We start from the raw sequence: 25,910 nt of genomic DNA on the forward strand, positions 1-25,910 counted from the left end.
AAAATGACTACATAAGGAAAATTACACTGAGAAAGAGATCAGTGAAAGAGGTCTTATGTATTTCTGTAAGGACAACTAAAACCTCTAGAAGGATATTCAAGTCTATTCTGTAAAATATTCTCCCTATTCATACAACTCAAAGCAAGCCCCATTCTTAGGCTATAATAGGTCACAACTAAGTACAGTACCTTGCTTCAGAAATAATTTTGCTTTGTCTGTCAACTGTCAACAAAGCACAAAGAGCTCATACAGTCCAGCCATGTATTGCTCGGTAAAGAATCTAGCAAATACAAACAGTAAGGACACAAGATTTCATAAGCTCTGTGCCTCTACTTTGGTTAGAAAGCTAAAAACACTCTCCTCTCCCTCTTCGTCCATGATTTCTCCCTCTCCCCCCTCCTCTCAAACACATGTACCTTCCTTGCTTTTTTTTTCCTATCACAGAATTGTTTTGTAGGAATTTCTGTACAACATTAGATGTAATAAAGAACACACAAAGAATATCTGATTTTAATCACGTACATGGCAATAACAGTAAGATAGTCAGCTCAAGTATATATTTCCAGGATGTAAMAAAAAAAAAAAAAAGACAAAAAGAATGTTTATGCAAAACATTTCCTTTTGCAACATGGTTATGAACATCTCTAAATACTGAAGGAGTTAATACATTTCTGAAAACTTTAAAAATAATAATGCACATAAAGAAATACATACATAAATGAGTAAGTTTAGAGGAGCTCAACAGAATAAAAGGTAATGATAGAGAAAACAGTCTCAACAGTCTGGTCATCTTAAACCAGAAAAGTTTAAGGCATCACTAAGCAATGTTTGTTCATTTAAGTTTAATTATTTTCTCCTTGAGAATGGCACTAATGAAACTGAATATCTTTCATGGTTTCGAAGAGCAGTTTGAATAGTCTGTAAACAGGGCTGAGGGCAGACAAGAGAACTGGCTGAGCTGGGGGGTTGCTAGGTGATGCAGAATGTAAACCCACAAACTTGTTTAGGTTTACTTTGCTTTCATGCTGCTCTCACACAGGCTCTCCAAAGTTTTAAGAATTAATTTCCAGGTAGCTATTTAAAAACAAAAAGCCAAATAATTAAAAAAAAAAACCTTAATCCTCTTCACTTCTTCCCTAGCCTGCTCCTCCCACATAGGAAAAAAAATAGAAAAGAGGAAAGGAAATTCACAGCTATAAAGTGCAGGGAATCCATCACAAGGTTTTGAATATGAAGACAGGAAGAGAAATATTTTCTATATATGTGTATATGAAGAATTTTTCATCTTTTCAGATTAATTTTTACTTTTCTAAATGTAAATAAAAATGATTTCTAGAGCAATACTTTGGTAAATAAATATTTAAACTGGAAATGAATAATTTACTAAAATTTCCACTGCAGATTACAAAAGCAAACTTTTTAGTACATCCATTTGTTTCTATTTCCATCCTTTTCAGAGCTGCGGTTATTTTTTTATTTATTTATTTTTTAAGTATCTGATCAGAGCTTGTCCAGTAAGAGCACTTTATTAGATCATCAGTCAGAGGGTTTTACAAGCACCAAGAGCTATGGGCTCAAATGCAGCACATCAGTTTTAATAGCCGAAGGTCTAATAGTAAACTGCAGATACTGCTGAGAACTTTCCATGCACTGAACTCTTGAAAAAGCACCATCTCTCAAGCTTAAATGCAGCTGCCTCTTTCAATGCCGCAAATGGGTAAATTTGACAAAAAAGCCACCATTAAGACTACATGAAAGGCTCAAGACAACATCCTTTCAGTGCTTTGTACTTCAGTAATCAGATGTACTTACTCACCCCCTCCCCCAAACCCGATCAAGAACTATTTCTGAATGGTAGGAAATAATTCCACTTTGTACATCTTTTAGTTAATCAAGACTTTCTATTCAGCAATTTGACCTTTTGTTCAAAACAGGATTATCAGTTTTTTCGCCAGTTACCAAGGGCGACTCGCATGGTGAACATAATTGCAATAATTTGCAAAACACCATGGCAACCCACATTACAACTAGGTAAATACTGGTCTTTTGTGCTACATTGTTATTTTCAGAGATGCTGAAGTCAAAGAACGAATGACAAATGAACACAAAATTTATATTTGCTTTGTCTCAAAAGAGAAGAAAATTGATAACAAGAATTGGGGGGAAACCGACTACAGCTGTAATTTCTAACTTGATTAATTAGGATGGTAACAGTCCTTAACAGTATATTCAACAAACAGCCCTGACTTAGTCTCTCCACCCACCTCTCTCTCTTTCCACACTACTACCACTAACCCCCACCCCAGACAAATTTTTGCAGCTAGGAGAACAAACAACTCCATTTGCTCTTTTCTTCAACTTAATGGAATCCTTAATTACAGAATATTGTTCTCCTGCTCTTCATTACACTGAAAACTGAAAGTGAGAGAGAGAAGGAGGAAGAGAGTGCCAAGCAGACAGGGGAGCTACAGTCATCTTATCTGCCTTTCCTTTTTTTTTCCTTTTTCTTTTTTTTGTTCACAACGGATCTAAAGATGAGATAGCATTTTTTTTTTACTGTATTAGCAGCTGTTGTATAGCAGATAATTAAGTAAACTATTTAGTGCTCAACTTCTCTCATTGGCAGCTTTAGTAAAACATGAAAGCTTATGTCATGTCATGATTAAAACCCAAAATCAGAGAGGAAGTAACTGCTTGAAAAGGAAAATTTACTCTTAAAATCACCAAATTGGGTGGTTTCTGAGACAACACTTACTGTATTAAACCATTTGCCTGTGAATAATATTACGTGTTTAATAAACCAGCTAATATTTTTTCCTAATTGTCTTTATAATTTTACAGACTTTATTGTTACAGTATAGGCTTTAATTAGGACTACAAGAAATCACATTAAAAATGAATATAATATTTCAGAAATAGAAGTTACAAATACAGAGGAATAATTTTGCTTAAGAAAAAAATATTTGCTGAAAGCAGTCCAATACACGGTACTAATTAGACTTAAAAATAACTTGACTAAATATTACTGGTGCATGGGTTATGTGCTGAAACATTGTTATGACACAAATTGAAAGGCTGAGAGTTTAATTTTCATGATGCCATTAACAAGTTATGTCTTTATATATTCTGCCATCAGATGTATGCATATGGTTCCTATAAAATTCAATGGCACCCTTCAGTAACAAATGTTCACATACAGAGTATATGAAAAATACATTAAGCGACAAAAAGCAGGCAATCAGAAGCTAGTGTAATCCTCTTTCAGTTCCCTGCACATACACATCATGTATCAATCTACAGTTAAAGGACCACATCTTTAATTCTCATTAAAGGATTGAATTGCCATTAGGATAAAACAGGTTTTAGAGACTACTGCTGTACACCTACATACCATAAACACTGGATAGTATGTAGTAAAATGAAAGAAATGAAAACAAAGTGCTAAAGGCAACTGAATCCTGCCCCAAGGAGCTGAAAAATACTACTGCCTCTGCTGCAGAGATTTGCTGTGCTGCTGAAAAAGTTGCTTCAACTTTACCAAGAGGACTCACAATYGGAGGCTGCCTGAGAAATCAGGCTGCTTTCGTTGAAATGTTAAGGTCTACACTGCTGAAGCTTCTGAGTACACCCAAATGCACCCCAGAAGCTGCCCTTGGAGAAGTAAACGATATACTACGCTGCATGCTCCGAAAAATCAGGTCCTTTGCATCACAAATTGGGTACCCAAATTTATGAATACTTTTGATGTTCGTATTTCTATGCCTCATTTCTCTGAGAAATAAAAACAATAATTTGTCCCCTCATTTTACAGGGCTCTTGTCAAGACGTTCTGTAAGAGGCACGCCATGCCAGAGTGAAGTACGCCACAGAAAGCTCCATGAGAAAGACAAGTAACTCTAGGCAAAGTTTCAGAGAGTGCACTCAGTACAGTAAAAGACATCCACTAAACAAGGGGGAGAAAACACATATGGTCTAGCAACTTATCTAATAAGTGCTGTCCAACCTATAGGCCACAATCTAATGAAAAAAGAGAAAGGGATAACATTGTAAGACGTGCACAAGAGACCCGAATAAGTAAGAAGGCAGTATTAATTTTAGGATTTCTTAAACCTTAAACTTTCAGATGTCCAACATTGCAGTATCAGGATCATGCTTCTAACTTTAAATAAAAATGCTGCCTATATTTCTTCAAAATAGGGTTTAAAGTTATGCACACATTTTGCTGCTTGAGCTAACAAAGTAACCAGTAGTAACAGTGAATTTCTACTTTCTCTGCAAGCTACACATTTTGGCCAATATTTGTCAATGGCAGAGGTGGGCAAAAACTCAGGAATTTCCTTATACGTACACTTATACTTTTTTTTTTTTTTAACCATTCACTCTCAAATATAATTGTTTGCTTTTCCTGTCCTAATTTCTACAGGCCTATCTTCATCCATGACTGACCCCTCATGCTATTTATCTCAAGCCTACTTGCCCATCCAGGTGTTACTCTTACCAGTGGATTCCCAATTTGAATACTCAAATTTAGCCATTTCTACTCAATTCAGCTTCTTTGCTCTTAGTTTCCGCTACATCCACTGAGTTTCAGTTCTAGTCCCATGTGCCAATTCTAGCCTCTTTGCTCACCCAGTCTTTCCGTCACACTTCCTAAACACAAATTCCAACTCCCTCTTAAAAAATCTGCTTCCCTTTGCAAGTGTATCATGCCCAGCTCCTGTTCCATCTCCAACTGAAACCAATGATTTTCTTTTCTTATCTGCTTCTGCAAAAGTCACTGACACCCTAGGTCAGACACTCATTTTCTGATCCAGGATCTGAAACTTGTTTCCAAAACCCAAAATCTGACTGCAAGGAATCTTGCTGAACATTATAAGGACTCTACTGCTAAAATACAAGACAACTCAGCTTAGAATATGCAAAAAAACTTTTCTTAAAGGCTTAGAATTACCAAATTTGAATGGATTTTCACAGCAAGAGAAGATGGAACCTATAGAAAAGAAGCAGGAAGGAAGAAATGTATACTCAGCCTCACAGTCAAGTGTTAAGGACCTGAAGCAACTGCCATTTCACATATGGCAAGGTCACCCGAACAACTTTAACACTGCTTTACTGCAGTATCATGCAATAAGCAAGGGATTATGATTAAGGCATTTTCATGCCTACGGGCTACAGTTAAACTGATCTGAGTCACATCAGACTTCCTCCTCTATTCCTCCTCAGACGATCACTACTGGGCCTAAATGAAGATGCTTGATGGTCCTCATTAGGCAGGTTCATATGCCAACATGTAGAGATTGCAACTGCAACTCCTGTTTTTATAATAGTTTGATTTGGAATAATTGAAATATTACCCCAACATACTTTATTCTGAGATAACAAACAGTTACTCCCCTACTTAACTCCATCTTAATTAAATGTGCCCATTTTCCTCCTGCTCCTCTCATTTAATTAAACTGAGCACCAAACAAGAAACTGTAAAGTCTCAAAAATCCTTTTGGTAAGTGTCCCGAGATGGCTAGGCTCTCCTGTCCCTTTCCTCCTTAGCCTCCCCTCAGCTGCCCACCCATTTCTATACCTACTTTCATTACCTTCTTCCCAAATCTTTCTCACAGTCCTTTTAGCTTGCAGTCTCAAACTTTCTTTTATGACTGCCTATTCTTTTTGACAGACATCTCCTCTTTCCCTCACGCCCACGACTTTATTTACCTTTCCCACTACACTCAGATTGCATAGTTCTACACTTCTTTAGGAGAGACTGATTTTTTTTCAGCAGTGTCTGCTACCCAATGCCATATCAATCTCCACATTTGATAACAATGTTCTTCTGAGGAACAGTCTCCATACAYGGCACACTGTCTAGGTGCAGACCAGAGACTGTGATAAGATGGGTCAGAGGGAGATGGAATTTCAAGGGAGAGTTTAGCATATTTTCTATCAATAATTAAGTTTTTTCACGGGGTTACAAATTAGGTGCATCTGATACTTCCAAGAAGAACAGAAAGCACTCAAGTATCTAGGCTGAGCTGCCCTATTTTGAGCACTTAAGTCAAGCCAGAAAAAAATAAAAGCATCTCAGCAGAGCTGTTGTGGATTAGTTTAACATGAAAACCAATATATTGTTCTTAATCTTGAAAAACACGAATCCATTTTAGCTGAAATTTTCAGCTAGAACTCAGTTTTAGACAGATTTGGCATAAAAATGGCAGGCCAGACATCTAAAATGAGTCAATGTTTTAAGTAATACAAAACTAACACCAATGTAATGCATGCTAAATTTTATTAACAATTGCTTTGATGCAGCTAAGAAAAAAAAAAGACAAGGATTCTGGGAAAACACCAACAGAAAGCTTTTTGTGCTTTTTTAAAGAAGTAATGCTAGCCACTGCCACATTTGCAAAGAAAATACTGAAGACCAAGTCAGTGCAATCAACTGGTTGATGTTCTTGCTGCGTTTCAAACAGGAAGGTTCCAGATATACAGCCAAAAACTTTATTTAATAGAATTTTTGGTAGAATGAGCTATAGAAATACTCGCAAATATATATATATATAAATATATATATATAAATAAAATTATATAGATACATACACACGCACACACACTGATATAGAAATATAACAACTCACTTCAACTTGTATGAATAGAAGCAAATTACGTAAAATAATTACTAAAAGTATTTTCAAATGGAGTATGTGAAGCCAGTCAGTACTACCCCTTAATTACAGAAGGCAGACACAACCGTCTGGAATGGGCAGTATGACTACCCAGGAGGAATAGCTGAAGATGGGGCCATGTCAAGAGTAGAAAAAAGGGCTGCACAAAATAGGCTTGCCTGCATCTGTGGAAGTTTTGCTCAGAAAAGTTTTAGAACCTCCCTCTTTTGAAGATATTTCAAATTCAATCGATTAGATAAGATCCTAAGCAACCTGATCTAACATCAAAGTTGGACCAGCTTGGAGTGGGGGGTTGGACCAGATGACATCCAGGGGTTTCTTCAACCTAAATTATTCTAAGGTTTTATGATCCATCTTACCTAGACAYTAGAGTAGCCAGATTACTAGCCTACTAGAGTAACCTGACGGACTTTAAGGTAACAACACTCTTGTGTGGGCACTAAAATGGCAAACTTTACAGAAGTAACAGGCCTATCACAAACTCATTGAACTGAAAAAAACCTAAGAATGTGAAAGAGAGAGTTTGCTGCTATTTATACATTGGTGATAGACACAGCAAGTGAAATGAATAGGACATTTTTGTTGCAGAGAAGAAATTTTACTTAACTCAGATTTTTAGCAAATTATGTAATTCATATTTAGGAAGGACAAACAGGGTAAAAAACAGAAGGTAAAATCTGATCCTTCAAACACACTATCCTTTCTTTTTTTTGAAGGTTACTTGCTACTGAGACCTGCAGGACCTCTATAACCAACAGCTCAATACAGAAATAAATAAGGTCCGCTCTCCAACTGCAATCTGTTGAGAACAGACCTAGTTACTTGTTATTTACTGTCTGCTTCATAAGAAAAGAAAAATTTTGCTGCTATAGTTTTGCTGCTTTGAGCTTATGGTAGACATACATCTTGTCCCAAATCTATAGATCTAGTATTTTCTAAAAATTAGAGAGAATACTTGATATAAAAAATTGTTTGGATTTCATTATGACAGTTAAAGAAAAATTAGATCATTGAACTAAAAGGTGGTGACTACTCAGCAACCAGTATTATGACCTGATTATATTTTATACGGGCAGTACCAATCAACTATATGCTTGTTGCTTCCAGAGGGTCATTTTTCTTAAGGTTAGGAAAATTACAAGCAAATTTTAAGTCAGTGAAATATATGAAACAGATTTATAAGAAATGGAGAACTGAAGGTAGACAGATGTCAACATAAGTCATAGTTTTTCTGAAGTAGAAAATTGGTAAGCCAAATTAAGACAGATATTAGTGAGAATATAAGCCATCTTTGTAACTTAAAAATAACAGAATTGTTAACAGCACAGAAGAAGCAGAAGTGTAACTATTTTCTATATTATGAAAGACCATAGTAGCATTCTGGTAGCAAATAAAGATGAAGAATTACCTTTCAGGTAATTCTTAATTTCTTTATTTTAATAAAATACTGAATAGGTCTTTAACATATTTCAGGCCAGCAGAATTCATACAATGCTTGTATTTAAAAGTCCTTACAGAGCTGACCAAGATGATCTATTGGACCTCATACCTGAAGTTACCTCAAAAGACTGAGACCCACAGATCTGCAAGAGTGCTAATGCTGTAATATTTAAACACACAATACTTAAACACACAAACCGGGATGATTCATGTAACTATCTGTGCACAGTAGGCTGATGTTAACTGGGAGAAAAACAACAGAAAAACTGTTAGGAACTTTAAGTGACCAAAAATTAAAGGACAGGAATGTAATTAACATCAGTCAATATGCTTTTATACAAAACGGTCTCAACCAAACATAACAATTCATTCTTTGATGAGATTACAAGTTTGGTTGAAAAAGACAGATGTACTATAATTAATCTCTTGAATGGTGTTTGATTTACTTCCAAAGAACACTGCAATAGAATTAGCATTACACTGTGTTAATAAAGTACATGTGAAATGGATTAAGAACTAGAAAGTTGAAGTGTCTCAAAAATCAATTGTCCATGAGACAAAGTGATGACAGTCAAGTAAGTATCTGTCAATATGGGGACAGAGAGGAATTCTGGTGAAGTATCAGAAAAGAAAGGTTACACTCAACTCTTTTTGACATTTACATCAGTGATTAGTAGGAGAGAGGGAAAAAAATCAATTCAGATAAAGTTTACAGATAACATGAAGGCAGAACGGTAGATAATGATAAGCATGAGGAAACTGGTTTGGTAAACTGTGCTTATTCAGAATAAAATACATTTTAGTACAGCCAAACAAAAACTACTGTCTGGGAACAAAGACTAGGTTCATACCTACAGAACAGGGATACTGTATCCCAGGAATTATCACCTGAAAAGGTGTCATGGTAGGTAAGTAATTCAACATAAGGTCTCAATGCAGACATAACAAGACGTAGAGATTTAATACTGAAGTATCGTGTATGAGTACTGAGCTGATTTTCTGCAAAGATATTGGTGAGAATGACACTGGAATATGCAGTTCTGGTGATAAGAATTTTTAAAAAGCTGAGAAGTAATTGGTACAGTAAAGAGCTATAAACGTTTAAATTATAAACACACAAAATTTCGTAAACAACATTGCAAAAATGTGCAACACTAACAGACCTTAAGAGCACATTCTCTTTTATCTATCAAAAAAGAAGACTGAGAGGTGACTTGATTAAAATGTATAAGTATACTCATGGGGAGAAAAGAATAGGCAACACAGGGTACTTAAATCTAGAGAAGAGAGAAGCAATATGAACCAGTGGTTAGAAACTGAAGACAAACAGTTTCAATCTGGAAATATGGCACACTGCAGATGATCAGCCAATTCAATATACTACCAAAGGAGATAACAAATTTTCCTTTTCTCGTCATCTTCAAATCAAGACCATTTACATTCTCAAAAATAGATTTTAACCAAAACCAGGAGTAATCATGAGAAAAATGAACGGACTAATTACACAAGGAGTCAGACTTAAAAACAGAATGAAAATCACTGAGACAGTTCTGTACTACTGTTGGCAATCACTTCATTTATCCAGTTTCATCTTAAAAACAGAGTACTTTTTGTATCCCATTATTGCTAATAGAAAGGCTACTTAAGTTCTTACTCTTTTGATGGTTATAAACATTCTTCTAATATTTAGATTAAGTGCACTCATGATAAAACTGTATCTGTTTAATCTACAGAAGACGACAGAACTTCTCTGCTAAGCAGCATCTCAAAGTCAGTTGATGATTTAATATCACTGAAAACTTTAGCATAGCATAGCTTAAACCTTCCCATTAGCAGAGGGAAAGGTTCTAGTAGGAGCAGATGCATCCTGAGGTCAATGCATGGTTGTACACTTGGTCTCACAGACAGGACTTTGGCTTGCATGACTATGTGAGGAATAAAGACTGGTGGGAAGTAAGATCTGTTTGCCAAAGTGAGGCAAGAGCATCATTTCCATGAGGCTTGCTAACCTAGCAAGGATGGCTTTAAGCTAGCTTCTTCAGGGATGGTGACCAAGGCCTGGAGAGAAGTCATAGTACAGGCAGCAACAAGGAAACACCCAGCAGACAGCACRATGGGGGAAGCTCTCATGTTGCCCTTGAGAAGCCTCATCTTAGAGCCCAGGAAGGTTATGGAGCAAATCCTCCTCACAGTCATGTCCAGGCACATGAAGGACAAGAAGGTGATTGGGAACAGCCAGCAGGGACCAAAGGCAAACTGTGCTGACCAACCTCACTGACTGCTTCCTGTGACTCTGTAGATGATGAGAGGAGTGGATGCCTATTACTTTGACTTTAGCAAGGTTTTTGGTCTCCCATAGTACCCTTGTAGCCAAAGTAGAAAGATATGGTTTGGATACACAGTTACAAAATGGGTGGAAAATTGGCTGGACCACTGTTCTTCAAGGATTAATCAGCAGCCAGTTACAAGTGGCACTCCTGAGCAGGTGATGCTGAGGCCAATTTTCATCAACACCACAGACAATGAGGTGGAATGCTCCCTCAGGAAGTTCACAAATAACACCAGTTTGGGGCTAGTGCTTGATACACTCAAGGAGAAGGCTACTATTCAGAGGGACCTTAACAAGCTGAAGAAATGGGCTGACAAGAACCTCATGAAGTTCAACAAAGGCACATGTAAAGTCCTGCATCTGGTGTGGAATAACCCCATGCATCAGTACTAGCTGGGGACTAACTAGATAGGAAGCAGCTTTGCAGAACACGACTTGGAGATCCCAGTGGGCACACTGAATATGAGTCAGCAGTGAGCCCTTACAGCAAAGCAATGACATACTGGGCTACATTAGCAAGAGGGTAGCCACCAAGTTGAGGGAAGTTATTGTTCCCTTCTATTTGGCACTTGTGAGACCACGCCTGGACTAGTCTCCAGTTTTGGGCTTCCCAGTAAAAAACTGGAGTCCACTGACAAACTACAGTGAGTCCAGTGGGGGGTCACCACATTGGTCAGGGGTCTGGACCAAATGACATATTAAGAAGAAGCTGTGAGAACTGAATTTGTTCAGGCTTAAAAAGAAAAGGATAAAAAGGTATATTATGGCTGTCTTCAACTACCTAATGAAAGGCTATAGAAAGGACAGAGCCAGATTCTTCTTGGAGATGCACAGTGAATGGACAAAAGGCAACAGATACAGGTTGCAGCAAAGATAATTCTGATTAGGTATCAGGATTTTTTTTTTTTTAACCACGAGAGTGGTCAAACATTAGAACAGGTTATCAAAGACCAAAGAGGCTATGGAACATCTGTCTTGGAGACAGTATCTCCACTAAAAACGTGGCTGGATGAGGTTCTAAACAACCGGATTTAACTTCCAAGTTGGATTTAACTTCCAAGTTGGATTTAACTTCCAAGTTGGATTTAACTTCCAAGTTGGATTTAACTTCGAAGATAGCCCTGCCTGAAGCAAGGAACTGGACCAGGTAACATCCAGAGGCCCCTTCCATCCTAAATTCCTCTATGATTCTAGTTTTTGTTTGGCAATTATTTCAGATGTGGATAGGGGAAAGCCATTAATTTTGTTTTGATACAAACTAAGCCAGATGTTAAGAAGAATGAGCAGGTGGCCATATTGGTTAGTTGAGACTGTTATCAACAAAAGAAACAGTACAATTCCCAATGTTTATCCAATTTTTCCACAATCTCCTGAATTGACTGTAATTCATGCAAATGTAGTAAGAGTTATTTGATGTTTGATGCTTATGCTGAGTCACTCTCAGGGCAGCCCTAGGGAACAGATAACGGAAATGAAATCTTTGCCTTGGAAATGCATTTCAGTGAACGTTAATTGATTATGGCTTTTCTATTATATAAGTCCAGTGCTGGCAAATGCCCACTGGTCAGGTGCAGGATAGCAGTACCTGGTATACACTGTCTGAGAAACACTGTTTGAAGTTCTAAGAATGGTGTCCACCTTTGAGATATTAGCCTAGAGACAGTAGAAGAGAACTGAAATGAGTTAGTGTGACACTGAATGATGACAGAACTACTTAAGAGAGAAACAAAATCAACTAACATAACCAAAATATTACACATGTACTGTGTCTGGGCGTGGGGAAACAAAATCAAAACATTAAAGCACCATATGACAACTGAAAAAGTTCCCAGGAAACATGCTCATTTATTAAAAGGAAATATCATCCAATCAGTCAGAGCTGTGTATCACTAGAAGAGGGAGAATAAAGAGAGTGAGAAGGATAAAGAGGAAAACAACCCACACCATCCCCTCCTTTCCCATGCCATCCCACACTATCAGCAGCAAGCCTTTGGGCTGCCGTACATGATTTAGTCCACAGAGGTAAACCAGAAGAACACTGAGAATGTTTTAGTAGATGCTCTCTTCTCATTCTGTACGATTAGGAATACGTGATCAAAGACCACCTTAGGCCACTCTAGTTGCCTAAGTACTACAGGCAAAGACTGCTATACCATTTATATATATATGACTCAAGGAAGAACATTATCTTTTTAAAGAGGAAAAATTAAGATGTTTAGGACAATTCCTTATTATCCAATATGTTTAACCAGAATAATCTACCTTGACTCCTCTGAATAGTTACTTCTGACCTTTGAGAATTAAACATCTCTCTCCTCAAATACCTATCTTAAAATGGACATCTCTGTTCTAAGCCAGGATCTTATACAACATGTAAGCATGAAATGATACTTTCATTCATGTTAGAGCATTTTGAGGGTTTTATTTTTTAAACTAGCTTCAGCACAACTCAGCCATGATTAACTTATCAAGGCTTGTGAAGACAGCACTACAGACAAATGAGAGAGGTCAGAGGATGGGGAAGGTGCGCAAGAAAATAAACACAGAAGACTAGGAACAATTCAGATTATTTAGACTATGTTTCCAGAGAAAACCAAATTTCTTCCAATTGCTTCCAATATTCCATCAGATACATCAGTGATACACACACAAAACTGTTGTATCGTCTTCCTTTCTCTCATCAGACTGAAATTCAAGTCAGATCACAAATCCATATGAAAAGAAAGTGTCTAAAAGTTTAAACATATATTTTCAACAGTTTTGGTATTTTTTCTTTGTTTATTTTCGCATTTTATTTTTAATAGAATAATGATCACAAAGATCATGCATTGGGATGGGTATTCAAGAAGTCTGTGGCTCTGCCATAGACACCTCAGAAAAATCACAGCCTTAAATTTCCTTGTACAATGTGTGGATAATACTTTCTGTATGTCTTAGAAGCATTTAAAAAATATACTAATTTAGTAGGGTCCCTGAGTTACTATGGTAATAAGCACCTTGTAAAGCATATAAACACATAAAAGGTGTTTTTACTCCGTATCGATATTCATCTATTCTACTATGTTATAAAACACATGAAATAACAGAAACTGAAAAAATCAGCCAAGACGCTAATATTGAATGTGACTTCTTACAAGAGAAGGGCTTTTAGGGCACTAACAACAAACTTTGCATTCTGCTGTGATGTTGCTGATTTTTAGGGCAGAAACTTCATACAACCCGTACCTGAAAGACATTTTTCTGGGTAGACAGCATATTATAATATTATGGACACAGTAAAACTAGAAGATTTAATGTCTTTACATCATAAAAAATCTGGTCTGACAAATGCAACAATTAAGAAAAGTTATTGTTCTCTGAAAATAATATTTGCAACAACCACCTAACAACACATAAACATAATTACTAATTAAACAAAGAAAGATATATTTTGAGAGGAAATGACACTAGGCCCATGACAGAAAATACTACATATGGATATATGACAACCTTCAAACCAGTCCTGCAAAGGGATCTGCTTGCCTCTGTATTCTTGTAAAGCGCAGAGAATTCAATGGCAAGCTGACTCCTGAGCCAGTGGATTCCAGTTTGGGACTAGCCCTTCATTGGCTACCAAGATGTTTACCCAGAATTTTCATCTCCTGCCAGTGCATCCAGAGCTTTTTACAAGCTAGAAACCATAATGCATGTATTCTATAACTCTACTAATTATTTTAAAAACAGTAGCAAAACACAAAAAGCAGATTTCATAATTACATAAATAAACTTTGAATGTTTCTTCATGAAAGAAAGATGGCACACTTTTCCGAACTTTACCAGACTGTCTAGTCTTACACTGAACAATTAAATTTTATTTTCTTGTTTTACATCCTGTTAAGAGATTAAAACTATACTACACCATTTCTTAATGAAATAATTTTGTTTCTCTCCTCTATTTGCATAAAGAAAATACTCAAGACAAAAAACTAAGACGACAAAATCTTAATATGCAGTTTGGTAAAGTTCTAGTCAGTCTTTGAACAACACGTTTATCTATCCAGTAAAGCTTGTGTTAATGCGATGTAAGAGTTTGGCAAATTCAGCTCTAATGGAGCATAAAAGTGCTTTTGCTTGAAAGTGAGATCATTTTTAAAAATTCAAAGCATGATCACTTTTTCCTTTTTTTGTAGGAACAATCTGATACAAGCAGCAAAGCTTAAATAAACTAGAAACATTTCAAATGATCCATAAAGGATTAATAAGCACTGCAGGAAGTCCTATAGGCTCGGCGTATACATTTTCCATCTTTTTCTCCTGCGACAGGCATGACATGAAATTCTAAGCAGAACTCAAGTTTCAAAGTCACTGAATGTTAAGGTCTGCAGCTTTGATACTAGGGTGGAGTGGGGTCACCGTCTTGGAATATTTAATTTAAACAGATAACAAAATATTGATTTTATTAGCATAATAAAGCCCCCAAATTATGGCCCTTCACAAAATTTTTTTCTACTCACAAGTAGACGAATGGACAAAAGCAAGGCAAAAGGGGTAGCAGTAAGCTACAGGCCACTAATATAACAAGAACAAAATGACAGCTATTATTTTGGCAGAGATAATCTATGCTGAAACACAAAACACACGCACACAATTTCTTTCAATACAATTTTCTTGTCTTCCCACTGACTTCTATGATTACCACAGAAAGCAGGGTTCTAAACACATTTCCCAATTGAATCTTCAATCAATAACAGTAAAAATTTGAGAAGGGAGATATGGGAAAATGTATTATAGCATTAGTAAGTGTTTGCAAAACAGACTGAACTTATCAATATGCATAAAAGTTGACAGGGAATAAAAAAATCCAGTAACAATAGACCATACACCTTTACTTTACCAAAACTAGTCAAAAAAAACCCAAACCCCAAATCAAAAAAAACACCCAAATCCCAAAATCCAACCAGTGGCAAAAATGGCCCCAGGCTTGGTTCAAGTGATAAAATCATGAAGTCATATTTTCTTTTGCCTGTAGTACCACATTTGTAAGATAAAGAGCAATTTTGAATTATGAAATGAGCTTGAGTATATGCGAATACTCACAGGTACTTTTTAAACACTAAAAAGAGTGATCACTTAAATAATTTGCAGAAAGTAACAAAACCAAGCTAAACTGAGTCTACCTACTGATGTTCGTTTCATTTTATAAAGAGAAATATTAGAAAAGTAAAAGTCAGAAGCCTGCAAAAAACCCAAAACAATAAAACTTCTGGGATCTCAGATGAAGGTCAACTTGACCTAAACAAACTCAATTTGCAAGCAAGAATCCAGACTTACTGTAACACTGACGTAGGAGAAAACACAAATAATTCATATGAGAATTGAGTGGTCCTTTTGTTGGAAGATGGAAAAGTTTAGCCTCTGCTAAGCATGTAAGGCTCTGCTTACCACCCAGGCTTTCTGTTGGAATCAAAAAGAAGCAAAAGCGGAAACTGTTTAGGTGACAGTTACATACAAATTGGAGAAGAGGTTCGTGAAGAGTGGAAAATAGGGAAAAAATGCAGAAACATAACAGCCAAATACAAAGTTAGAAAAAAAGGCATAAATATAAGAACCAGTAGTGATAATATTAGCCATACTGGGGAGGGAGGGAACAGAGATGTGAGAATGATAAATGTTAGCTCTCAGTGAGAGACTGAAGCTGAAAGGCAAAAATTATGCTGAAATAATACATTAATCAAAAGGAAAAGTGAATGAGAAGAAAGAAGCAGAAAAAAATTGAACAAAAGACTAAAAGTAACCATTTCTCTGCATAAAGGCGGCAGTAAGGCCTTACTTGAAATGCTGTCTACAATCCAGGGCACATCACTAAAAAAACAGATAAAAGAAACCAATGCAAAGAGCGGCAACAAAAACACTTCTACAGATACAAAATTTTAAATGGTTACATATGTAACAGATACAGCCGAATAACAGCACTTTCAACTAATATTTGAAAATAAAGAGCAGCAGTCTGAGAGGGTCCACAAGCCTATTACAAAAAGTAAATATATATATATTTATGAAAAAAGGTAAATTTAGACTAGTTGAAAGGAACATTTTTATTACAAATTATCAGACTTAACAGAAGCTGATAGATGTTTAATCCAGTAGTTGTCACAACTTTAATACAATCATCTGCACTGTTAAACAATCCACACTGAGAAATACTACACCTAAATACGCAGAAAAGGGAAAGGATTTTGATAAATAGCGGTAGCCTTCGTATACACAGCAGAACCAGAATTTACATCAATTACAGTGCCTCTTAACATTTAGTTTTGTCACCACTATCTTTGCAAAAAAGGAATAAAAGGGGAACAAAAGACAGTCACTGAAAACAGAAGTTGACAAAGAGAAAGCTAAAAATGTGGACAGCGAAGTATACAGGCAATAAACTCAGTGTTTTGTTTACCTTTCTCTGCAATTCAAAATAGAACTTCAGTGAAACTGAAAAGATGACAAAACCACAGTAGTGAAGCACAGAAATATTTTAAACATTGTATAAAATAGCTTTTGGAATGCCTTGCCACAAATTGTCATACAGTAGCTATATCTGCAGAAGATTTACGTATTCATACAGGTGAAAATACTTCCAGTTTTATCTGAAAAAGTCAGCCACTAACAAGGAACTTGTCTCCTAAAGAAAATATTATTCAAAAAATTTCCTTTAATGGAGTTCCTTGAATCATCAAGCATACAATTCCAGTTAATGTCAGAGATGCATACTACACTAGGCAAGTCCCTTTCTTAATCCTTTGTTCATAGGTTAATACTTAATCAGTCCATGGTTTTAGGCTGCAAAGGCCTATCAAACAAGCATATGGACCAAACATTTTCCAAAAGACTTAAACCAAACATAGCATCTGATTCTCCATGAAGCTTAAATTCGTTTCATTTCAGAACGTGTTCTTTTATGATTCTAGCAGCGCTATAGAAAGCTATCCTGTTGAAGGAAAGTTATGGATGCACAGTTTGCAATGTCAGAGCAGTCTACTTGAAAACTAAAGAAAGAAAAGTTCAGGGAAAACTACAAAATGTATTTCTGATATTTTTTTCTACCTACAACCTTTGCCCTCTCACCCCTACCTAAATTAACTGTTCATTCCTACAACTTTACAACCAAACTCAAGAATAATAAACATATAACTAGCAAAGAAAGTTAATTTTTATTTACTAATTCCAGTTGGCATTAGATCAGCAAACTTCAAACTGGGATGGAGCAGTCAGGTTGTTCCTAATGGAAGCTCAGATTTCCCATTTTAAACTTTTGTCGTGAAAATTGTTCTGTCTTCTCTTATAGTCACAGGATCTTACCACATACAGGGGACCAAAAGAGACAAGGGAAGAGAGGCAGACAGGTTTAAAAGGTAAGTGGATGAGGGGGAAGGAAGGACAACAGAGGGAAGGTGGGACAGACAGAGCAATTCTAAAAATTTGAAAACAGTTTTCAAAGGATAACTATGAAACAGAAAAAAACCCACTCATATAAGACAAAGGCTGATAGACTGTAAGAACTAGGAGCTTCTAGGCTCCTAGTATTACCTGAACAGGAAAAAAGTTATCTGTTAATGAATCTATTTATACAATTTTTACTGCAGAACCTTAATGCGTAACTGTTGAATGTACTTTTATATTTCAGAACAGTATTGAAAACACACGTTATCCTTCTCACTACTCAGAAATAATTAGTAAGCAATTATGGAGGTGGGGTAGCAGAAAGATGGGAGAAAAGAATATCTTTTGTTTTTTTCTAATAGCTTATCAATTTGGCTGTTTCAGAAAACTGAAAAGGCAGAAGTGTTAGGTGTTGAGAGGAGAAATGTTTTCCCGAAGGCATTATTAACAATTAATAATCATTACACAGTGCCTTGTTTACCTGACCTTGTGTAAATTTAGCAGCCTTGTAATTAGACCCATATTTTGCACATTTGTCTATTTCCATGCATCAGATTTGACTCATTCATTCATCCATTAAAATTTGCTTGACAGACGTAGATGGATAATCAGGGTACAATTTGTATTTACTGGATTATAGAAAATTGCCCAAACTGTTAAATTCAAGAAAAGCACATTCTTGTCTTTCTCTTGCAAAAGATGTAAAAGCAATTAAATATCAGAGGATGGCCCCAAAGCTCTCTGAAGAAGTACCAGAGCTTTTATAATCTGATGTCTTTAACAAAACTTTGCTCTAGAAAATGGTTGTTGGGTTAAAAAAAAAAAACACACCTACAACTAACAAGAAAAAACAAGTATCAGCACGTATATCCTCCTTAAGGCACAAAGTACAACAACACAACAAAGTTTACACAACAAAGTAATTCAGCAGTAAGAAACATTTCCCATAAAAGCTAATGTGTTAATATGAATTATAACTTCATTGAAAAGGACGCCTTTACTTTTTTCCTTCTCCAATTCAAGAATGAGTCTTACACTGTGAAAACCAAGAATGATTTTCTCCCATTTAACTACTTTCTAGTAATGTTCTAACTTCCTGAGGAAAGGTGGAAGAATTATCCAACTACTACCCTACTACTACATGATCAGAAAAAGTTTTCTAAAATTCAGATATTTTTAAGCATTATCCATAATAATGAAATAATACTAGATAGCATTAAATGTTTGAGAATACAGTTAATTATTAGGCAGTTTAGGACATATCATTTTGCTCCCAGAAAAAAAAAAAAGATATGTGAAGAGAGCCAGTGATCTGTTGATATACACCTCTAGAAATAGAAAGGTATGGAAGATCTCTACTGAGTGTTCAATATGGAAAACAAGAAACAACAGAATGGGAAATGAAGGAACTTATTTACCTCTATGAAAGAATATAGAAGAAAGCTTCAAAGGGAACATGCATGGTCAAGGTGTGCTGGTATCTCATAAAGGTGAGATGGCCTTGTCCAACTAGGACATGTTTTATGGGTTTCTTCTGAAGAAACTGATGGACTTTTGCCCAAGAAGTCAAGTCAGATGTACCAATTACAACACTTTTACATTTTTCCTGACTTCTATAATACAAAGGGAGTCTTTGCACAGCTTCTTTCCTGGCCAGAAAAAGCCATTGGTTTCCTTCTATGAATTCCATAGCTCATGACAGAATTTTGTTTTTCTAGCAAAAAGCAATATCTTCAAAATAATAAAGCAGAGACAAGAAAGTGGAAGAATTTTTTTTAAAAACCCTTAAGTTAGATCATTATTTTGGTACCCTTTTTAAGATCACCTGCAACCAAAAAAAAAGGATGTGAAGTACCTGCGAGTAACGAAAGTAAAGTTTATGTTTTAGCAAAGGATTAAAAGGTAGTCCAATAGCTTCTCCTCTAAGGGCAGGCACTTTTGTTCAGTCAACTGGATGCAGTTATCTGTGGACTCAGCTATTGTCACCAAATAAGCTGCAATGCAGTGATTTTTTTCACCCTACTTTGGAGAATTTACATATTTTCAGTCATAAGCACTGAAGGAGAAGGGAAAGAAAGAATACCAAGCAAACCTCTTTCCTAAACTAAGAAATTTTAATTTAAACTTTAATAATCTTAGTTCAGCTTTTAACCACTCTCCAGACAAAACTTAAGGTATTAAATGTTCTACATAAAGTGACAAGATGAGATGAAGAAGGCATCAGCCAGAGTCTCCAGGCTCAGTTCATCCACTGCCCTACTAAGAGAGTAAAAGATCTGACACTTCTTGTTGGTCCCTCTCTTTTTAATGGAGGTGAGCAATTAGTCCCAAACCAAAGCTGCTCTCTCTTCCAGAAGATTCCCTGATGTTGGAACAATTCTGTCACTCTTCAGACTCTCTCTCATCTGATATACTGCTGTGTTCAGTGCTCGTTTCACAAGGATAACCCTAACAGAAGCTGAAAAAGCTTAGTACCAGGAGAAAATCTGTGCTACACTGTGATTACAGTCTTTAGATTCTGGTGCCCCAGGAAGTTTCTCTGCTCTGCCAGAGCAGCACACGAACTCCTTCACAGGTTGGAGGAGAAAGCTCATGCCGAGGGCCTTCTGGAGTGCCAGTTTTGCTTTCATTCCAGAAACGTCAGTGGAAGCCAATGGCTGGGACTTTATTTTCTCTGGGAAGGAGGGATGCTATATTAAGAGCTCACAATCATTATCTGAGGTTCAGAATATTCTATGTAGTATCTATGTTCATTGGAGCCATTGGTGGAGATAGCTGAAATTTAATACCAGCAACTGAAATAATCTCATATGCCATCACCTAAATGTTGTAAACTCCAAAAGCTATAGAAACTGCCTAAAAATGGATAGATGGATATTTGGCTCTAACACTTCCAGCATCAGGACCAGATTCTTGTAGCTCTTCATGCACTCACAGATTTCCTGTTCCTCAGTTTCTGGTGGGCAATCCTCAAGGGAGAGGCAGAAATGGGAGCACACTTTCGAGTTTATAATGTTTCTAACCACTAGATATAATATTTTTTAAAGGTCTACTCCATCACCTTCTGAGCCGGACAATGCTCCAACATGCCAGTTCTTAAGTGAAAGGATTAAATTATTTTGTACAGGCATGGCACTACCAGTAAATTTAAAAACATAAGAGGCATAAAAAGGAAACCTTACTTGTTAATATTGCTATTTAGGCATAGTTGGAATGTACTAAAAAAAATCTACTAAGTCTATTAGAAAAAAAGAATTCACCTGAAGAGACTACCACAGATAGTGTGAGAGGTCCATCTTGCATTTTGTCTTTCACTAACCTGTTTGTTTACTTTAAGGATGTCATCTGTTTTTGTCATTGAAGGTCTTCCCTACTGAAACACAGTTTTTAATGGCCTCCTAGTGCTGTGTCATGTTTGATCCCTTCCAGCTGGCTTAGTGTCTCATCACTAGAAAATAAAGACAAGAAGTGGAAGGATTTGTGGCTCAAGAGCAACAACACAGCTCCTACCTCCTGGATCCATTTGTTTAAAAAGTTACCTAGGATTAAGCTGGGAGTGGAGGGATGGGAAGGGAATAAATCTGTCTTTATGTCTTTTCTGGAGAAAGAACTCGCCTGTAATCACACTGACTGCTCCAGTATGAGAGATTAGGTCTGGCTTATGATGCTGGCATCTCTCCTGTGTGCAGAACTGTGTCTAGAAAAGCATCACTTTAATTTATATAGCAATTCAGTGTGCTTCTCATTATGAAAGTCTACGAAATCCTAGATCATTTTCCTTATTTTGAATACGACCTCAGATTCTCCTCAAATAGGTATTTGCTACTCAAGATTTTTCTGAATAACATCCCATTACTGACTTATCAGCATCTTGCCGCTAGCCTCATGAAGCCCTTCGCAAATGGACTCACTAGAAGACACTGGAAAACAAAAAACAAAAAAACCCTTCAGAGTAACCTGACTATTTCTTAGCAAATTACATAGGCTTGTTTTGTTAATTCTAAGTTTTTAAGATGTTTGACCTACTCTTGTTAGGAAATCTCCAAAGACAAGTCAGAACATACAGGATTTTGAATAATTAATTCTCTGTAAGGTGTTTCCATCTCTTTCACTTGGGGGAAGTAGGTGTGTTTAATCCTAAAACTATGGGTTTTTAATCCTAAAACTACCTTATGTTTAGCCAGCCAGGAAACTCTCTCAAGAACCATATCACACGTCAGTTTACTTCACTACTCCTACTTCATTGATTAAAAACAACAACAACAAAAAAACAAAACCAAAAAGCCTAAAGACCTAAAGATCCCCAAAAGATGTCCCCATTAAAGGAACAAGACACTATAAATGCTGATCCCCTATCACAGAGAGAAAAAGAGAGACAGAGAACAGTAAGAGGGAGGGGAAATTTGATTAATTGCTGTCTTTAAACAAGCGTAAAAACACACACAGAAATGCTGAAGGATAGTGTAAAAAAGCATCACCAACACTGCATGAACTACTGGAAGACAATCTAATATTTCTGAATAACTGTATTAATCTTCTTATTGCCACTCTGTGTGTGTGCGTGTGTGTGCGTGTGTGTGTGTGCGCGTGTGTGTGCATATATGCAAGTGCACACAGAGATTAAAAAAATTAACTTTTACCAAAATTTCAAATTCTAACTTAAATCTTTGTACTTGACAGATGGTCATATGAATGGGTTATTTGGTATCTCCTAGTTCTATTGCAAGACCATCCAGCATTAACTGCTTCAATCTAAGGGGGGGGAAGCATATTATCCAATAAAAATTATTATATGAATTACAAAATTATTGCAAAAATGTAACATTATATTCTGCATCACACTTAAGTATAAGCCATTTTGTTGTCTGGATCTTTTGGGGGGTGAGGGGGTTCTTTGTTTTTAAACAATTCTGGCCCCTTTGTAGTATATTCGAATGTTGCTTTGGATATTAAATTGAGAATTTATCTTAAATGGAAACAAACAACTTCGCTAAAAATTAGACATTTATGACTTGCAAATTACAGATACTAATTATTTTCAGTATATACAATTATGATATTCTCAAGAGGTATTAATTTTGGGACAGATGTGCTTTCATCATGTAATTTGGAAATTAAGTTACACTCTCACGTATGGGAACTCAGAAGTCTGAATTTGTGTAAGGATAGGATTGATAGAGAGGAATTTTGTCTTGCTAATTTTCTCTCTCTCTCTCTGATGAGAGTGTGGCCAGCAATCCTCACAGCTGGGTTGCCTCGCACTCAAAGGAATGGAGGCTGACTGCAGAGTTGATGAGGATACACTTCCACTTGACTCCACCTCCTATTTTGTCCTTTCAGATAATTCTTCCAAATCCAGTAACTTCTATAAATTTAAACGATAATTAAGATATCCCAATCGTAAAATATGCACAATCCTACATCTGTCTCAGGTATGACAGAGAGTAGAAATAAGTATTGCTAATGCAAACATCTGAAAAAAGACATTAGAATACACATAATCCAAACACAAGGTAATAATACAGAGAGTTCCATCAAATGAGGGGAAAAGGAAGGATACTTGTATGCTGAGGGCCTTTCATCAGGAAAGGAAAGCTGGCTATTACAAAAATTCTCTCTTTGACAAGCACATGTGTATAGTCTTCAAAGACACGGTGTGACAAGTGGTGAAGAATAAAGAGCACAAGAAAAAGTGCCAGTTAAAGAAGCCTCTGGGATGATATTGTTGCTGACTGTGTGGATTAACTAAAGAAATCCACTCTTGTTCATACTCCCTGTCTTCCACATTGGAACCATGCATTAACTACCAATACAGAAAGTAAAAGACAAGACAAATGTAGTATTGCTTTCCAGTCCAGTATAAAAACAAACTGATCTTCAAACATCAAGGTTTTGTTCATATTCTTCTACAGGAGGTTGAAAATAAAGACGCAAACATGCAGAATGTCTACTATAATTGTAAAACTATTTTATTTTTTATTTTTAGAGGCAAAGTGTGCAGTCACTGCATAAACATCTCTGCCTAGAGATCTTTACTGATAGCCATGCGGATTTTTGATGCCTGTCTTGCAGATGCTACACAATGATGATGATTTTGTTCAGAAATAAAAAAATCCAGTTGTCAAATTCTGCAGAGTCTTAATTTTCATGTAGGAATCTGGGATACATTTGGAAAACCTCAGAAATGTCTTTTTCTTGTATATATGTGGATTCAAAACATAACACAATCTATCAGGCTAAAGATACTTGATCATCTTTCATCTGAAGAGCTCCAGCTATCCAAGACAAGTAGTCTTTGTCATTTAGCTGCTGTAACAGTTTTCACAGAACTATATAGCTTTTTTTTTTCCCCCCTCCCTTTCTTCTGTACTTGCTACAGCTGTGGGCAGACTGAAGAGACAATAATCTTCAGCATGACATGGAAACAGGGAGGGGAGGTTCATCTTTAGCAATAAAAGGGCCTTTAACACAGTGTGCCACCACAGAACACAGGGGAGTGCAGCACAGGTAGAGTTGCCAATTCTCCAAGCTCATTTTGCAAAAAAAGACGGTATCATAAAACATGTATTGATGAATAAAAAGAATAGAGTAACTCATGTTTACAGTTTAGGAAAAAAAGTAGTGGTAAAGTCTGTCAGCAGATGCTATTTAATGAAAGATAATCTGAAGACAAATCTAGCCAACCTGACTGATAAGCTTCAAGGACTCTTCACAAAGACCTACAGATAGGATGCTCTGAATGGGCCAACATCTGTTGCACACAGCCTCAGTATCTGACTATACCTTAGAGCAAGATTCTGCATCCAAATCACAGTATCTTCCAGAGCAGGCATACAAAGCAGTTATCTTCTTAACACTTGAGGATAAAAAAAATAATTTGCATATATCCACTGAAGGAAATACTGATGTTCTGTAGAAAATAGAGACAGGGTAGCACTTACTATGACCTTGACTTCTGAACAGGACAGTGAAGCAAATGCAAAACCCTTTTATGAAACCATGTCTAATGTAAAGCTGTTTTGCGATTTCTCTCAGCAGGTGGGAACATTCTTATTTTACAAGCAGTAACATCTCCTTTGAATCCCAGATGATCCAAAACTTCTTAAGTCTGTTTCTCCTAAATTTAAATAAACCTGCAGAAGTACAGGTCTTCATAATTTCATGAGTCAAGAAGAGCAACAAATGGCAATCCTAACAGTATAATAAAGAGCACAGAAAAAAAAGAATTGCTAGAATTGACACTGTTGTCTCCTCCTAGAATAAAAGAAATGTTATAGCTGAAAAGTTTGAACTACGCTGTTGATCTGTTCAATCCTTGAATGCTTAAACATTCACCCATTCCCTCTTTTCAGCATCAAAACTCATAAGAACTAAATAGCTGTTTAAATTAAGTTGAAAATAAGTTTTTGAAATAACCTTCTAGGCACAAACCCTGCATATGATGAGATTTCTAATACTGGAATCTCTTTACTTAAGGAATAGCTCATTTAATTTTATAGAAAAGCATCTTACTAAGAAGTGGAATAGTGACTAGAAGCTAGTGGAAATATGTTTTGATAGTTTTAACTCCTTTAAACCAGAAAATGCAAATAAATCTTTTAACAGCCAAGAGTGGGGAAAAATAAATACCTACAAGACCCACCCCTACAATGCTAAGGAAAGCATGCTGACGAAAACGTAGCAGAAGCTTTCAGTGTATCCATCCTCTGTCCCCCCTTCCAACCCCATTGTTTTGTTATTCAGTAATTTTCAGGAAAGCAAATTACAGAAGAGAGCAACAAACAAAAATATATACAGAAGATATATTTACATTTAAAGTTGTATATTTACAACTTCATAATTTCATACCATTATTAGAAAACATTCCGTATTTTGTTCTCTTATAAGCCCACTCAACTCTGAATTACACAGATAAACCCACTTTAGTGCTTAATCAAAAGGCTTAAGGTAAGATGTTTTAACTTCTTAAAATCAGTGTTGAACCATGGATTTCTTTATCTTTAGCAACTCCTAAGAAAACATTTCTGATAACCACATTATTTTTAGGTCACAAA

At 36.2% G+C, this 25,910-nt stretch overlaps 1 protein-coding gene across 3 annotated transcripts in view; it reads right to left on the reverse strand.

Annotated features, from left to right (window-relative positions):
* Positions 1-25,910, reverse strand: part of POLA1 (DNA polymerase alpha 1, catalytic subunit) — a 214,074-nt gene that overhangs the window by 82,462 nt on the left and 105,702 nt on the right. Inside the window, exon 34 of one of the 3 annotated variants that reach the window (XM_026075444.1) lies at positions 23,916-24,766. The exons of the other annotated variants lie outside the window; for them this stretch is intronic. Coding sequence (XP_025931229.1) covers positions 24,707-24,766 — 60 coding nt within the window. The 3' untranslated portion in view covers positions 23,916-24,706. Of the gene's footprint in view, positions 1-23,915; positions 24,767-25,910 lie in introns of those variants that run through there. 3 annotated transcript variants of the gene reach the window in all.

The sequence above is a fragment of the Apteryx rowi genome, unplaced genomic scaffold (assembly GCF_003343035.1).
Source record: "Apteryx rowi isolate R43461 unplaced genomic scaffold, aptRow1 scaffold_403, whole genome shotgun sequence".
NCBI lineage: Eukaryota > Metazoa > Chordata > Aves > Apterygiformes > Apterygidae > Apteryx > Apteryx rowi.